Below are 16,353 nucleotides of genomic sequence, written 5' to 3' on the forward strand. Positions count from 1 at the left end.
GGCTATCGTGGAACTCAGTCTGTAGACTCACAGAGATCCGCCTGCCTCTGACTGCCGAGTGCTGGGATTAAAGGCGTGGGTCTCTACTGCCCAGCTAGTAAACTCAGTCCTGAAGCCTCCTTGCCCCAGCAGCAACTGCCAAACCTGTCTCCACGGTGATGCTGTGGCTTAATTGCTGACAGACTGGCTGCAGGCTGGCTTCTCCAGCTGCCCGAGAGTCTATGCATCAGACACCACACATGCACACACAAAACTGTGAATACAATAAGCTACTTCTGCCCAGAAGAAATGAAAATTCCTTGGTGTATGATATACTGAAGTCCTTTGTCTTGTCTTAGGACTGGCCAGTGTCAGTCTTAGCAATTAAGTCCTGTTTGCAAGACAATGATTGACTGAAGAAAATCTACTTAGCTCTGTGATGTCTCTGTTCTTACTTGTATTTCTTAAAGAAATACCAATCCAATTTCCTTTTAATCTTAGAAGCCTTTTAAGCCTTGGCGCTGGTGATGTTCTCACACCCCTGTGTTGCTGCTGCCCTTTATCAGTTAGAAAGAAGATTGCTTTGTTTTCTCTCCTTTTATCCAGAGCACCGAGACTACCCCATGGGACCCTCTCCCGGGGCTGAGCCTGGACAGGACAATTGAGTTCAGAAAACCCAGTGATGGTGGGTTTGTAACACCTTGGAGTTCAAATACAGCCCCCTCATCTGTATTGTGTTCTAACGCTCTGGGCTAGGCTTCGGAAGTGAGGGGTTTGCAGTGAATGAGCTGAGTCTGCTTGCTTTTTGTAGTGCAGTAGAGCTTGGCTCTCTGGTTTCTTAATTGCTTGTGTTTCTGGTTTCTTAATTGCTCCTTAACCAAGTGAATAGGGGCTTGATACTCATCCTACCACTTCCGGGAAGTTTTTAGTCCTCTAGGGCAGTGGTTCTCAAGTTTCCTAATGCTCGACCCTTTAATACAGTCCCTCATGTTGTGGTGACCCCCAACCATAACATTATCCCATTACTACTTCATAGCTGTAATTTTGCCACTGTTATGAATGGTAGTATCTGATTTGTGATTCCAAGGGGTTCGTGACCCACAGGTTGAGTGAGAATCGCTGCTCTAGAGCCTAACTTTCCTGAGCTACCAGGTGAGGACAAGCAGTGTTCACTGTTCAACCTACAGGACACTTGTGAGCGCATGGAGGGATCCTTCCGTAAGCTACACAATGCTGGCTGTGCAGTGCGTGCTATCCCTCTGGGCTCTAGCGTGCTGGGAGGAACTCTGGGCCTGAGCTGGAGAGCAAGGACCCCTGGTTCTACCACAGTCTACCCTTAACTCGGGAGCATCTCTGCAATTTCTTCCATAGCTCAGGAAAGGTTCCCTCTGACTTCCAAAGCTCTCCTGAAGTTAACTGAGCCTGAATGTGCTCAGCGGTCTAGTCTAACGCTTCCTGATGTTTCCCTATTGTTCTCTGATCTTGTATTTCTGCTTAAACCCCACAGTGGCCTTGTAGTATTCTAGAGATTAGAGTTCTCCCGGTCTTAGTCTGAAAGCTCATGTCCTCAGAAACCTGCTCAGTTGGTCAGTAACATTCCAAAATCCAGCAGAGCGAAGGATCTGATCCCAACCACTCACCACTTTTCACCCAGGGCCCTTCTCTGTGCTTTGTGAAGACCTGGGGAGGTGTTTTGCTTTTTTTTCTTTTTAAGCAAAGTGCTGGTGCCCTGGCCTTGCCTCTCAAGATTCTGAAGTAGAGCCTCTGGTATCTTTTTAAAGCTATCCAATGCTCCAAAGTCTGAAGGAGGGTGGGGCCCACTACTCTGCTCCTGTAGGTCCCCAGAGACCCCAGTGCTCCTCCTTGTGGTCAAGCTGTCCTCCGTTTTCTTTCCTCTGCCTGCTTTCTGTCTGTTCTCCTTCTGCTCATGCCTCTTCCTCCAGGTAGCCTTCCTGGATCCCTCCCAGTAGACCCAGCCCTCCTCTGGATTCCCTGAGTCTTTTAGGCGAAGCCTTCCTGTCATTCTGCACAGCACTTATGGTTTACTACAATCTTTCCCTCATCAGGTTTGAGTCTGTTTCAGGAAGAGATTGTTATCGTCTCTCCTTGTACCCGTGGAGCCAGGCAGGCTCTGGCATGTTGCATTCACTAAGTAAATATTCTTCGAACAAATTAATCAAGACAAGGCCAACTGACCTCTTGTGAGTTACATTCTAAGAGTCATGGACACAAAACTCTCAGTGTAAAACAAAATACCAGTACAATATAATTACTTCAGCAAGTCTCTGCAAGTGAGGACCCCTAAATCCATCTCAGAGAAATCCTTAATTTTGTTCTTTTATAGCTCTCTCTCCCTCCCTCCTTCCCTTCCTCTCTCCCTCCCTCCCCTCCCCCCCCCAAAGGAGAAAAGGGACATTGGGGTAATTCCACTTTCTCGTCATGAAGTTGTAAATGAAAATGATTTCTCAGATGCAACCATTTTGGCTGTCTGCTTCTCTGCTTTCTTCTTCCTGGTTCGTCCCTCAGCTGGCTGTGCATGTTTGGAGAGAGCCAGGAAAGTTCAACGCCAGCAATGTTTCTCTCTTTAAAAGTCTTTTATCCTCAGGCTTTCTGATCTTCAAAGCAGACTATGTCCACCGTGACCCCACTCCCTTGCCTCCCCATGCTGGGGAGTGAGAGGCTTGAGGATTTGTGTCATTTTGACGACTTGCGTATTTGGACCTCCTTGGACAGAGGGGGTAGCACGGTCTTTGTTAACTCTTCGGGGATAAGGGCCTGTCACCATTTCTAGGACCCTTGCACCCCTGAACCTAGTCACATGAAGAAATTAATGCCAGACCCTGAAGTCAAACAATTATTAGGTACACAGGTCTTTTTGTGGGGGACCTGTCCCTTGGCTAGTAGAGTTTCCTCTGCCTCTCGGTTTGGAATTAAGTCTCCAACTCTCTACACCTTTGTGATTATCTGCAGTGCCTGGTCCTGGATAAGTTTGAAAGCTATGATGATGAAGCTCAGCTCATCCAACGAGCCCTGTCTCTCCTGGAAGAAAACAGGTTCTGGGCTGGAGTCGTATTCCCTGACATGTATCCCTGGACCAGCTCCCTACCTCCCCACGTGAAGTACAAGATTCGGATGGACATAGATGTGGTGGAGAAGACCAATAAGATCAAAGACAGGTGAGGATGGTTGAGTTTGGGTTTGCAGGGTTTCTCCCAAATGCACGGGGAATTATATTTGGTAGAGTGGAGGATTAAGTGTAAACACAGCCTATAAATCAAAGGAAGGTCAATTAAATGGGAGGAGGTATGATTTGAGCAGATCCAAGTAGATAGAGCAATCACCTTGTGACTCACAGTCATTCCTGACTTAATACTGTGATCCAAAGTAGGACTAGATAGTCTGGGAACATTTAGGACAATGGTTCTCAAGCTGTGGGTCGCCATCCCTTTGGAGGTTGAACAACCTTTTCACAGGGGTTGCATATCAGATATCTCACGTATCAGATACTCACATTATGAGTCATAACAGTCGCAAAATTAGAGTTAAGAAGTAGCAACAAAAATAATTGTGTGGTTGGGGTCACCACAACACGAGGAACTGTATTAAAGGGTCGCCCCATTAGGAAGGTTGGGAACCACGGATTTAGGAGACTGTTTCAAGACACTGAGTTCTAAGGTAAGTTGGGCTCCTAAAGTGAGTGGGTTGCCCGTCCCCACTTACATCCTTTCTCCCTTCATCCTGTGTCTTTTTAGGTACTGGGATTCTGGTCCTAGGGCCGATCCTGTGGAAGACCTCCGGTACATCTGGGGAGGCTTTGCCTATCTACAGGACATGGTTGAACATGGAATCACAAGGAGTCAGACCCAGGCAGAGGTTCCCGTCGGAATCTACCTCCAGCAGATGCCTTATCCTTGCTTTGTGGATGACTCGTGAGTCCCAGGCCTCTATCATCCTCCCTGAGCTGAAGTAAACAGGGGTGCTCTCAAGGCTTCCGTGTCTCCTGAAGGAACCTCAGGGACTGGGACCAGACTGGGGGGAGTAGGGTTCTAACTGAAGAAGCTGCTGGCCCCATACTGCAGACAGAAGCAGAGGAAAAAGAAAAATAGTAGGGTGTTGGGGTACACAAGGGGCGTTGAAGGTTAAACAGTAGGAGTTGAGGTTGAAGGAGGGGATGCCGGCTGTTTAAATTTCCACTCCGTAGTATGTTTGGTATGTGAAAGGGTTAGGGTCAGAGCGTTTGCCCACTGATTGCCAGGTCAGCAGATTTGGACTGCATGGCAAGTAGGTCTGGTTCCCAGGAGCCTCAGAATAATGCAGCTCCTTCCCTAATTAACATTCCTATGACGTATGTTTGGTGAAAAGGTAGAGGAATGTTGGATGAGCTCTGGCCTCCTCCTCTGACCTCCCCCGTCCTAAAGCCTGTCCATCTGTTGGCTAGTAGCATGCTAAGCAAACAGCCTACTGTTTTGTTGAAACTAGATTTTTGGAGTGGTGGAGGAAGGGACAGAGAAGAAGAGGTACTCAGAAGGCCGATTACCATGGTAGATGGGGTCGGAAACACTCCTGAGCTATAGTTGGCTTAGGAATTTAGCTCCTGGGGTGTTGGGAACACTGGGTAGGTCACTATAGCCCTTGTGTGTGGCTGTGGGGTTCAGGAAGCAGAGACAGCAAAACGTAAAGGAAAGAGGCCAGTTGCCAGATGGAGAGGTTGTAAAATAAAGCCTAGCGTGCATGCAGGAAAGCCGCTCTCAACACTGTGGCCCATCAGTTCTCCAGCTCCGTGGAAGGCGGCAGAGATAACAGTGGCTGTTGAGCCATTAGTTTTCCTCTGGATAAGAAGCAGAGATGAGAAGTAGAGCCAAGGGCAAAAGCCCAGGTCCACTTTTGGGTTAGAAGGGGAGGAGCTGGCAGGGAAATGAGTGGGTGTGGAGAGGCAGTAGGAATTGGGGTCATTCAATATGGGAGAGTCCTCTGGCGGCCAGCTCTAGAAGTGCATGCTTTTTGATTGTTGGGCTTTCTCCCTAGGGCCATTTTGAGTGAAACTATCCTCCCACGCTGGCATTGGGCCCTTCCTGTGACAACACCCAACAGTTTCAATAGATAATAATCCCAAGGGCTTTACTAGTGCATCATCCCCAGGGAAAACCTGAAAAGCTAACCCTAACTTGATTCCTTCCTGTTAAATCCATCTTGCTTGTTGAGAACGTATCCCAGGATGGATCTACTCCATGTATTCATGGCTGATGGAATCAGTGACTGTAGAATCTCTGATTTGTCCCAATCACAACCTATGGCAACTGGTCTACAGTCTTTCCCATGAGCCTTTACGGGGAAGGTCTATGCTATATAACAGAGATGGTATGGTTTTCTTCCTTCACTTTCTGTATAGAGCATTCATCTGGGCTGTCTGGAAAGACACCATCTTGCTCTAAAGAAAAAGTGGCTAATGTGAAAGGTAGTTTTAAAAGTCCAACCTAGTGAAGGTCTCATGATTTATTTTTCTGCTTTCCTTTCCTTTCCTCTGGACTTCCTTCTCAACTCTTCACTCAGTAAATATTTACTTCGTCTCTACCAGGCCCAGAATGCTCTGTTCTCCTTCCTTTCTCTCACTTTAGTTTTATGATCATCCTGAACCGCTGTTTCCCCATCTTCATGGTGCTGGCATGGATCTACTCCGTCTCCATGACTGTTAAGGGCATTGTCTTGGAAAAGGAACTGAGGCTGAAGGAGACCTTGAAAAACCAGGGTGTCTCTAATGCTGTGATTTGGTGTACCTGGTTCCTGGACAGCTTCTCCATCATGTCAATGAGCATCTTCCTCCTGACACTGTTCATCATGGTAAGCCCGGTGGAGAAGACCCTGACATTTTAAAAATTGTTCCATTGTTCCTGCCCTCCTCCGGTTAATGTGTGTGTGCCTGGACGAGTTATCTGAGCAAGACAGGTAGCTTCCCAGCTTTTCCAACCAGGTAGGACACTTGGAGAGCCAGCTTCCCATCCCCCTCAAAAGAGCCATTGTATGGTGGCATCTTCCCATCTTCCTCTTCTAAGGGTCACTCACTGCCTACATAGATTTCCAGTCCATTTCATGACCACTTAGAGAGGCTGCTGTTACCAAAGCCCAGTATGGGACTGTTGTGTGTTCAAACGTTGCCTCTTCTTTCAAAGACAGGCATGAGTCTAAAGAGGGTTTCTTAGAATTACCGTTCCAATATCTGGCTACAGTTAGAATGAGGCAAACACTGCCAGTGGTATGAGGGGAAAAATCTGGATAATTTGTCTATCATCCCCATGGCCAGGCCATTAGCTTCACCAAGTAACATCCTTCTGCCGGCAAAGATCTCCCAGGACTCTGTTTTAAAGGATGGAATTTGGAGCCCGACCTTTCTCAGGGATAAGGGGTTTTTATTGCCATAAAGCATGTCATCCTATCTTCTGCAAGTCCGAGACTCTTCTGCAAGCTAGAACTGAAAATAAAACACCGTTCCACAATATACTGCTAGCCTATATAGTGCATATTTTTAGCTCCTTCATAGAAGAAGCTTTTTTTGGACTTGTTGAAATGTGACTACACACATTTGATAGTTTTTGATGTTTTATTGGATGGAAGTTGGTTCCTGCTATCGGTTCAGCAAGCTCATTCAACTTTGTCGCTGTCCTCACATCAGGCGACACGGTAGTGGGCCGGACGGGATGAGTATCTCCCATCCCATGTTGGATCGTGGCTACCTGACCTAAGAATGTCCCATCATAGATCCAACTCACCAGTTACATATTCATTTAATCCAAATCCTGCCTTTGTTCTCTACTAAAATATCCTCCACCTCGTGCATTCTGTCTTTGCTATTACACTATGACCCAGTGAGCCCTGGGTGTGAATCAAACCCCATGTTAGAGTCCCCTCAAAACCAATGTGGAGGTGCAGGTCATTGTCTTCAAACAACCTCACCCCACCCAGCACGGCTTGATGTCTACAAAGGATACCAGAGTTCTGAGGAGGTGAGAGCAGCAGCCACTCACTCCTTATCCACCAGAGGCCCTCTGCTCTGCCCCATACCTTAGCCTGTCCCTCTCCCCAGCAGATGTTTTGTGTCCTTAGAATTAAAGGACTCCACGAGTAAACATCCGGATGAACGGCAGAGGCTTGCCCTGACTTCTTACTGATAGGTGACACTGAGATCTGCCTTCCTGAGAAGGGGTGTTTAGGACTTCAAAGCTTTCAGGACGTGAGGTAAAGAATGTTCACCCAGAGCTTCTAGCACAGAGGAGCTCCTCCTTGTGGGAACCAGGACACCGTTCCAATAATGACGGAAACAGAACTTTCCACACCAGAATAAGGTTTTCCTTTGAATGAGTCCCCGTGTTTTGCGTATCCCTTCCTCCCCGGCACCGCTGTGCAGGAAAGAAGCTGGGGACAGGGACAATGGGAAGGCTCCATTGTTAGTCAGCCTACAAGGAGCAGAGAGGAAAGTGGCTGGTGGAGGAAGCTGGGTCAGGAAATGGCGAGGCTGGCTGAGTGACGGGCACCCCTCTTTGAAAACTACCCGAAAGTCCACAGTCCAGATGTTTGCAGGACTTTGCTCTGGGCTCAGACTAGAAGTTGAATTCATTCTACAGAGAGCAGTAACAGCTCTCCAATTGTGACCTTTTTTTTTAGATTTCCTCAGACTTAGGTTCGCTTTAAGTGTGGCTCCTGTCCATCCTTCCCTTTTGCATATCTTCCCCTCATCTCTTTTTCAGTCTGTTCCTTCAATGCCCAACAGGCACGAGAGCATGAAGGAGAAATGGCGGCTGTGGGAGATAAGGAGCACATTAGTTCCACTTGGTTCTCACCGGCTCAGGACAGATAGCATTAATTGGTCTCTCTCTTTTCTACTGAGAGGGAAGCAGTGATTCAGGGAGTCCCTCTCTGTAGATGAGAGCCCATTCATGAGATGGGGCAGTTCTAAAAGATGGAAGAACACGGAGAAAAACGCAGGAAGGAGGAGAGCACAAGGACTTTGGGTCTCGGGGGTGCTGTGCTGTGTGACATGTCTGTGTCCCTCATTACACCACAACTCAGCTATGTCCCATTGAATAGATGGAGGTGGTCAAGTGAGTATCAACTCTGAGGCCTGAGACACACTCCCAGAATTCTACTGCCTATACCTTTGTGTTCCTGAGAAAAGAACGGGAGGAACTCTATGTATTTGGGAATGCAGAATTTGGATGGAGCAACAATGCTGGCCTCTTTACAGGGCTTTAGTAAAGGAGATGAAGAAGGTCTAACGCAGTTGAACATCTCGGTCTATCCTACAATGTAATCGGGCAGCAGCTTGTTCAGAAAAAGTCACTAGTTTGTCACTTTTTCCTACATACACAATGGGGAAGACACTGAGTCTTGTCCATAGGTTCTCTGAAAAGCACAGCCTTCATGGATGAGGAGGACCAGTCTGCTTCCAAAGGCTCTGGGTCCATTACTGATGCCTCCACCTGTGTGAGCGGCAGACCTCAGGAAGCAGGCGCTGATGGTCAGGCAAAGGGTCAGGCTTGTTTGAATGGACTTCCCTTTGTGGTTGCAGGGTGCTGGTGATACCGTAAGACCTAACACCAGGTCTTCCTTGCCTGAACACGACGTCCTTCCCACCGTGAACTTGCTGAGTTGACCCATAATTACTGTGGGCACATTAAGATTTTTTAATATTTTTATGCTTTGAAAGTTTCATTCATTTCTACACCATATATTGATAATATCCATCTACTACCCGCCTCCAGCCCTCCTTAGTGCACCCCATTCCATGTCCCTCCCAGCTTCATGTCCTCTTCTCTTTTTTATTTTACTTTTATGTAATATCCCCAAGTCTACTTAGTGATACCTATATGCACATGGACGTGTGAACTTCCACTGGGACATGAATGACCCACCAGCAGCCAGACCCCCAAAGGACAGTGACTGACCTTCTCGCGGTATCCCTCACTGCCAGTAGCTGTTCTGATGGGGTGGGCCCTCCGGGTCCCTTCCCCATCCATGCTGGAACGTTCACTGTCTCGGTCTTGTGTAGGGATCCACAGCCCCTGTGTGGTAATATGTGCAACAGCCTCTTCTTCTCCAGAAGTCACTTCACAGTTCTCTCCATCAGCCAGCTCTTCCATTCCTCACATCCCCTCAGCCATGAAGTTCCCTGAGCCTCGGACAGTGGGGGGTTGATAGACGACCCACCCACCGCTGAGCACTCAGAGTTATTTATACTTGGCACATTGACCAGTTATGAGTCTCGGCATTAGCCGCTTACCCACAGCAAAGGAAGCTTCTCAGACCAAAGCTGAGGGCAACACAAATCTACGGCTACAAACATAAGTATTTCGAACACAGTTTGACAAAAATGACCTCTTATGAAAATGATAGTAGGTACTTACCCTAGGCCCTATTCCCACCCCATATGGGCTTTAGACCAGTTTTATAGTGCCAAGCATCAGTGGTTTGTGACCCAGGCAACTCTAGGCCACATGTGCCTCAGGACTCCACTAAAGGAATGGGGAATTCTGCATGACAAAGAAAGTTTCCATAGTTTAAAGTCCCCACTTAGAGGTTAGTTGGCAGTTGCTGACTGGGTTAAATTACTTGGCTGTTGGGTTTGGGTTTACTGGTTTAGGAGTCCAGAACACTGGAGCTGACTCAGCCTAATGGTTTCCCAGTTAAGTTTTTTAAAATAAAACGTTAGTGTTGCCTAATGGGCATGGGCAAGACAAAAGAACTCAGTGCATTTGAGTGTGCACGCGAAAGTTCAAACACTAGCAACCGGCTGCGGGAGCCCCTTCTTGGGCAGCAGAAGGCTTCCGAAGGCCTCGTTGCACACAGGAAGCCCCTTGAGTGAGCCCCCGCCTCTGGGCACGAGTGAGAATTATTGATACCTGATCTCTTTGGTTTCAGCATGGGAGAATCCTCCACTACAGCGACCCCTTCATCCTCTTCCTGTTTCTGCTGGCCTTCTCCACGGCCACGATCATGCAGTGCTTCCTGCTCAGTACGTTCTTCTCCAAGGCCAGCCTCGCAGCAGCCTGCAGTGGGGTCATCTACTTTACCCTCTACCTACCACACATTCTCTGCTTTGCCTGGCAGGACCGGCTGACGGCCGACCTGAAGACGGCTGTGGTGAGGCCCGAGGGCTTACCCCTAGCCTGTCCTGTAGATTTCCTCTGACGACTCTGGTAGCCTCTTGGCCTGCTCTCTGAGAAGGTCCGCTTTGCCTTTGGACTCAAGAGGACATAAGGTTGAAAGGCTAATACCAAGGTTAGGAGCCAGAGTGAAAACAGCTATCCCCGGAGCCATGAAGTAGTAACGCCTCCCTAGACCTGCTTGAGGAATGTGCCCTGGGAAAGGACTGGAGAACCAGGTCAGCTCCTGGCTTCCTTTGCTTCTGTGTGAGAGGAGAGCCAGCCAGCGCATCCCTTCACCCTTCTTTTCTTCCTGCTTGAGGAGAATCAGATGAGAGGAAGCTTGACCCCCCACCCTTACTGCCTGTCCGCTCAGAAAGAAGGTTGCATCCGCTAAAACAGGGCTCGTTTTTCCAGAAGAAACTGGATCAGAGAATCTCAGTCTTTCCTGTGCTCTAACAGTGCACACAGAATTGGATGCAGAAATGAGCCCCCACCATTAGGCTCTCTGGCTGAGAGAAGACTCTAGAAGCTGGCTGTTGATGCCTTGAGAGACCTCTTAGTTCAGGATTCCCAAATAAATATAGGTCTGTTTTCTAATGGTTTTCAAATGGGCCATTTCTACCCTCTCATTAGGCAGTACTAATCAGCCTCAGCCCTACAGGGTGCAGTTTTCTGGCCCTCCAGAATCTCCCTGTCCCTGTTACGTCAGTAAGGACTACTGCCTGCCTCTCTGCTGGCAGAACCTGTTCTCAGGACTCCAACTCTGGTGCATCTGCCTTTTATTATTTCTCATGTTAAATAAGAAGTTAATTGCCCCTATTTATAGCACTTAGTTTTCTAAGATGATCACAATGGGTAATAGTAAGAAACTCTTGTGACTCAGGCTGTGGGCAGAGCTGGGCAATTTTGGTAATCGTCAGGTTGTTATGTGGTACTGGGAAGCCACAGTTAGCTTCTTGGACCTACCAGGAAGCTTCAGGTCTGGCAACTACAGATAAGAGCTGAGCTGAGTTAATTTTAAGTGTGTGTGTGTGTGTGTGTGTGTGTGTGTGTGTGTGTGTGTGTGCAAGAGGGTTTCTTGCTTTGGTAAGAGATAGTCTGAACTCTATCCAGGGTCCTCCAAATTACAGGGAACCTTCTGGCAAGGGCAAGTACGCTCTGATGTGTCAGAGGCCACCCATGGCGACTTGGCGGGGCACTCTCTTCAGATTTCCTGCTGCACTCTTTCTAGCCAGCGGACTACTTTCTGCACAGAGGACCTTGCGTCCTTGCTGGTCATAGGAAAATGGGGACTTTGAGGCCCGTTCTTGCGGGAGTCTCACAAAGTAGCTCATTTGGCATTTTCATTCTGCCCAGAGCTGTGTGGTTTTCAGATAGTGGAAGGCAGAGGGGGAGGGAGGAGGGAGATCAGGAGGACCTTCATTCCTTCGGAGTCTTGTATGTGGACCACTTCTTCACCAGCATCCCCTGACAGCCTAGCTGTACTCTATGGAACAGGTGAGAGGTGGCTCACGGGGCACAGGTGGGGATTTCTGAGGCCTGCCAGGCATTTCCGGAATTCTCTTCCCACCAGAAGACCCCTGTAAGCCCTCCCTGAGTAGCCTCACTCGCAGACACAACACAGACCCTCTTTGGCCCTCCTCCCTCCCCCGCCTTGTGGACCCCTGGGCTCCACTGTCCTCTCCCTCCATTTCTGTCCCCCTCCACTCACTGCAGAGTCTGATTTCTCCCGTGGCCTTTGGCTTTGGCACTGAGTACCTGGTCCGCTTCGAGGAGCAAGGCCTGGGGCTGCAGTGGGACAACATTGGGAAGAGTCCCATGGAAGGGGATGAGTTCAGTTTCCTGCTGTCCATGGAGATGATGCTTCTTGACGCCGCTCTGTACGGGTTGCTTGCCTGGTACCTTGACCAGGTTTTCCCAGGTAAGCAAGGAAAAGCCAGGCTGCTTCATGTCCCATGGTCCAGGGAATGCATTTCTTCAGATGCACAGGCCTGGCCCAATCTTCTTGTTTAAGCTTGATTCCCCCGCCACCACACACACACACACACACACACACACACACACACACACACACACAGGCACAAGCTGTTTGAACATAAGCTCTCAGGGCCAGCAGCTGAATTTACATCTAGAAGTTAAAACTCCACCAGCAAATTATTGTCTCCCCTTTAGAAATAGGTCTAGCATTGGAGCTGGGGAGAAGGCTCAGTAGGTAAAAGTACTCTCTGTGCAAGCATGAGGACCTGAGTTTGAATCCCTATAGCCCACATAAAAGTTGGGCATGTCTGCAAGTGACTGTAACCCTAACATTGGGAAATGGAGACAAGTGGACCCCAGGAACTCTTTAGCCAGCCAACCTGGTCAGGACAGCAAGCTTCCAGTTCAGCAAATGATCCTGCGTCAAAGGACTCAGGTGTGGAGTCATAAAGGAAGGCAGCTCCTCTAGCCTCTGCGTACATGCTCATGAGTGTGCATACCCACACACGTGTGTGTTCACCATACACTTGTATGCACGTGTGTGCATGCGTGTGCGCACACACACAGACAGGCAGGGAGAGAGGAGACTGGGAAACAGGTCTAGAACGGGCTTCCTGTTCACCACCGATCTACCTTCCCATTCCAAGGCTCTTTCCACCATGACCACCGAGTCCTCACGGTATGCAGATGGAGTGTTTTGCAATCCCACCATGACCACCTTGTCCTCCTCACAGTAGGCAGATGGTGTGTTTTGCAATCTAGGCCAGATGGTCTCAACCTCTGTTCAGATTCCTTCATGGTCCTTTCCCCTCATTCAGAGTGAAACCCAGCTTCCCAACTCAGGCCTACCAATGCTTCCTCCTCCGCCTGCCTTTCCGCTACCCTCTTTCTGCGGCTCCTGTTTTCCCTCCCCCCCTAAGTCTCTCAGCTCCCGCCACCACGGCCTCCCCACTTATGTTCAACACATGAGCACACTTCCAGGGCTGGACCTTCACACCTGCTGTTTTCACCAGCAGGGCCTTTCACCCCAGGCTATCCCTCCTATCTCCTGGTTTCCTCACTCCGCTCAGGTCTCTGTTCAACTGTCACTTATCACAGGGATCTTTCTAGACTGAAGATTACTAGGTCTTTATCATTGTATGACCAATACTCCCTCCGGGGCCCTAACCTTTTACCCCACTTTATTATTATTATTTTTTTTTTAGCACTCCTCACCACCTGACATGATGTAACCTTATGTATGTGTTTATCGACTTACCACCCTTCCTAGGGTACGAGCCCATGAGAGCAGGCACATGGCCTGTGTATTTCTCAGTGACAGCCTGGAAGCCCTGTCTCTCATAGACACCGAATCACTATCTAACTTACCTGAAGCCCAGAAAATCAGCTACTGGATCAGAATTAGCTATTTGCAAAGTTTTGTATCTGCTTTGCAGACACTCAGATTTTCCTTCAAATTAGCATTTTTCTATAGCTAGAGAAGTCCCCTCTTCATCTGAATGGCCTCCACGTCAGCCTTCACTGTACAATGACATCTGGGTATAGCTCTTGATGCCCTGGACAAAGCAGACAGGGAAGAGTGAGGATGGGCCCGAAAGAACAAGCTCATGGTCCTCAGAAGGAAGCAAGTGGGACCAGGTATGGTAGACTGTGAGTTCGAGTACAGCCTGGGTTACAGCAAGACCCTGTCAGAAACAGAGAACCCATCAATCAAACAACACAAATGTGCAGCAATCCTGACTGGGAAAAGGTGGCTAGCCTAAGTCAGGAGGCTTGGGTCTGTGTCCCACCTGAAGGAGGATGTGTTTCTAGTGATGTTATAACAAGGACTATGTATAGTATGGCTTAAAATAATAGTTGTTGGGTTTTTTTTGTTGTTGTTGTTATTATTGTTTTTAATCTCATTGTCTGAAAGCTAGAAATCAAAAATGAAGCTGCTGGGAAGGCCATGCTGCCTATAAAACCAAGCTTCTGGAGGGTTTTGATCCTCCGGCTTCCCTGACTTCAGGCACATCACTCCAATCCTCCATCTTCACGTGGCATTTTCCCCGTGTGCTGGTCTACATGAGGCTGTCTTTTGAGGACTCTATGTGGTCACCCTCCTCCAGTATAAATAATACCACATTTGAGATATGAGGTTGGGACTCTGGTTTGGACACTAAATGGGTATTTTCTCAAACACCATCAAAATCCCGGTCACTAACCATTGAATTCCACTCTGAGACTATCCAGAGTTAGAGGCAATCCTGTAAGACCTCCCTCCGTTCAGATGCTAACACTTTACAAAGTGCTCTCTTTTCAATTACGGCACTATTGTTACGGGTATAACTCAAGGACAGCCATAAGGTGAGGAATGGGGACAGGGATGAAATGGTCTGGAGCAGCCCTCTCTGGACCACCACTGACCAGCACTGAAATGTGGTCGCCAGTCCAGAATCTCTTCAAATCCTCTTCCTGAGGTTCTGGAGTTGTCTGCCGCCCCTTAATCTCTGGAGATCAGAGAGATTGGGCTGAAAGGTTTCTCTCTTCGCATTTGGTCTTTCTGGTAGGCAACACCCAAATGTGACGCGATCTTGCTGCTCCCCTATGAGCCATCTCAATAGCATGAGCTTAGACACAGTAGAAAAAAAAATATTCCATGAATAACAAAGAAAAGTACTCTTATTACTTGGGAAATTTCAAGGGCAGTAGAGCTCTGTGGCCGGTACTGAACTGAGAACAATGACCACATATACTTTATATGGTATCACTGACATCAACATTGACCCCTGCTTGGAGAGGGACACAGTTCCACCTCTGACAGTGACCTGAGCAAGACACTTGAACTTACTCAGCCTGTTTTGTTTGTTTGTGTCCCTGGAAAGAGATCTAATAAGTGAAAATTAGTTGGGTTGGAATAAGGATTTGTACATTATTTTAGCCAAGCTAAAGTTCTCATTTCATCAACAACTGTGCACTGAGCAGCCCCTATGTGGCCATGTTCTGGGAACCAGGACATTTAGAAAAGACAGATCTGGGACTGAGGATGTATTTCAGTGGTGGAGCGCTTGTTTGGTATGCACAATGTCCTCGGACCCATCTTAGCACAGAGGACAGAGAAGGCCCACGTGGGCTGGGAGATGACTCCATGGACAAAATCTTTCACCACACCTGATGACCTGAGCTCAGCTTCCCAACCCACATTAAAAAGCCAAGTACACATCGGCACATGTCGGCACACATCAGTAACCCAAGCAGTCCTATGGGAAATGGTAGGAGGGGACCCGAGACGGTGCAGGAAGTGGGGTGGGGCAGACTATGTCTTAAAACACAGTAGAAAGATAGAATGGGTGACTTAAAAATCACCTCCGACCTCCAGATGTGCACGGTGGCATGTGAACCTATGAAAAAAAAAATTAACAAAATGGCTGCCAAGCAATGTTTACCACACACACACACACACACACACACACACACACACACACACTAAATAAAACTTGAAAGAAAACAAAATATCTAGGCTTGCCCTTGAATCAGTCTCGCAGTGACGAAAGCCATGACTATTTCAAAAGCAATGAGGGCCATAGAGGTGTCTCAGTCAAGAACCAGCACACACTGCTCTTCCAGAGGACGCACGTTCAGTTCCCAGCATCAATTTCAGGTGGCTCACAACACTCTACAACTCCAGCTCCAGGGGATCTGACCCTTTAGGCCTCAGAGTGCACCTACACTCACATACACATACTCACACGCACACACAATTTAAAAAATGTAAGGGAAAAATAAGCAACGTCATGTTTTTATTTAAAAAAAAAAATCAACTTTTTTTTTTTTCTGGTTTTTCTAGACAGAGTTTCCCTGTGTAGCCCTGGCTGTCCTGGAACTCACTCTGTAGATCAGGCTGGCCTTGAACTCACAGAGATCCACTTGCCTCTGTCTCCCGAGTGCTGGAATTAAAGGTATACACACCATCTCCTGGAAAAAATTAGCGTTTTAAGGGGAACAAAAGTTACGAAGAGAACTGAACCAGGAAGTTGGGAGCCGTTTTCCTTCAAACACAGCTGAATCCAGGAGAATGTGGGGGGTTAGAACGGTGACATTGGAACCCAATTGCCTGTGTTAGAATTCTCCCATTTTTACATAATTAGCTATGGACTGGGGCAGATGGCTCAAAGTTAGTGCTCCTCAGTTTCTGCATCCTTCAGACTAATATTACCACCCAACTCCTAGGGTGGTTTTCAGAATTCAGTGATGTAACTTATGGGAAGTGTAAAATATGCCC

The 16,353-nt window shown here is 48.0% G+C and overlaps 1 protein-coding gene across 1 annotated transcript in view; it reads left to right on the forward strand.

Annotated features, from left to right (window-relative positions):
- Positions 1–16,353, forward strand: part of Abca4 (ATP binding cassette subfamily A member 4) — a 126,128-nt gene that overhangs the window by 52,864 nt on the left and 56,911 nt on the right. The window contains exons 10-14 of the mRNA XM_059266177.1: positions 2,950–3,155; positions 3,732–3,908; positions 5,595–5,817; positions 9,889–10,110; positions 11,832–12,036. Coding sequence (XP_059122160.1) covers positions 2,950–3,155; positions 3,732–3,908; positions 5,595–5,817; positions 9,889–10,110; positions 11,832–12,036 — 1,033 coding nt within the window. The remainder of the gene's footprint in view (positions 1–2,949; positions 3,156–3,731; positions 3,909–5,594; positions 5,818–9,888; positions 10,111–11,831; positions 12,037–16,353) is intronic.

The sequence above is a fragment of the Peromyscus eremicus genome, chromosome 6, assembly GCF_949786415.1.
Source record: "Peromyscus eremicus chromosome 6, PerEre_H2_v1, whole genome shotgun sequence".
NCBI lineage: Eukaryota > Metazoa > Chordata > Mammalia > Rodentia > Cricetidae > Peromyscus > Peromyscus eremicus.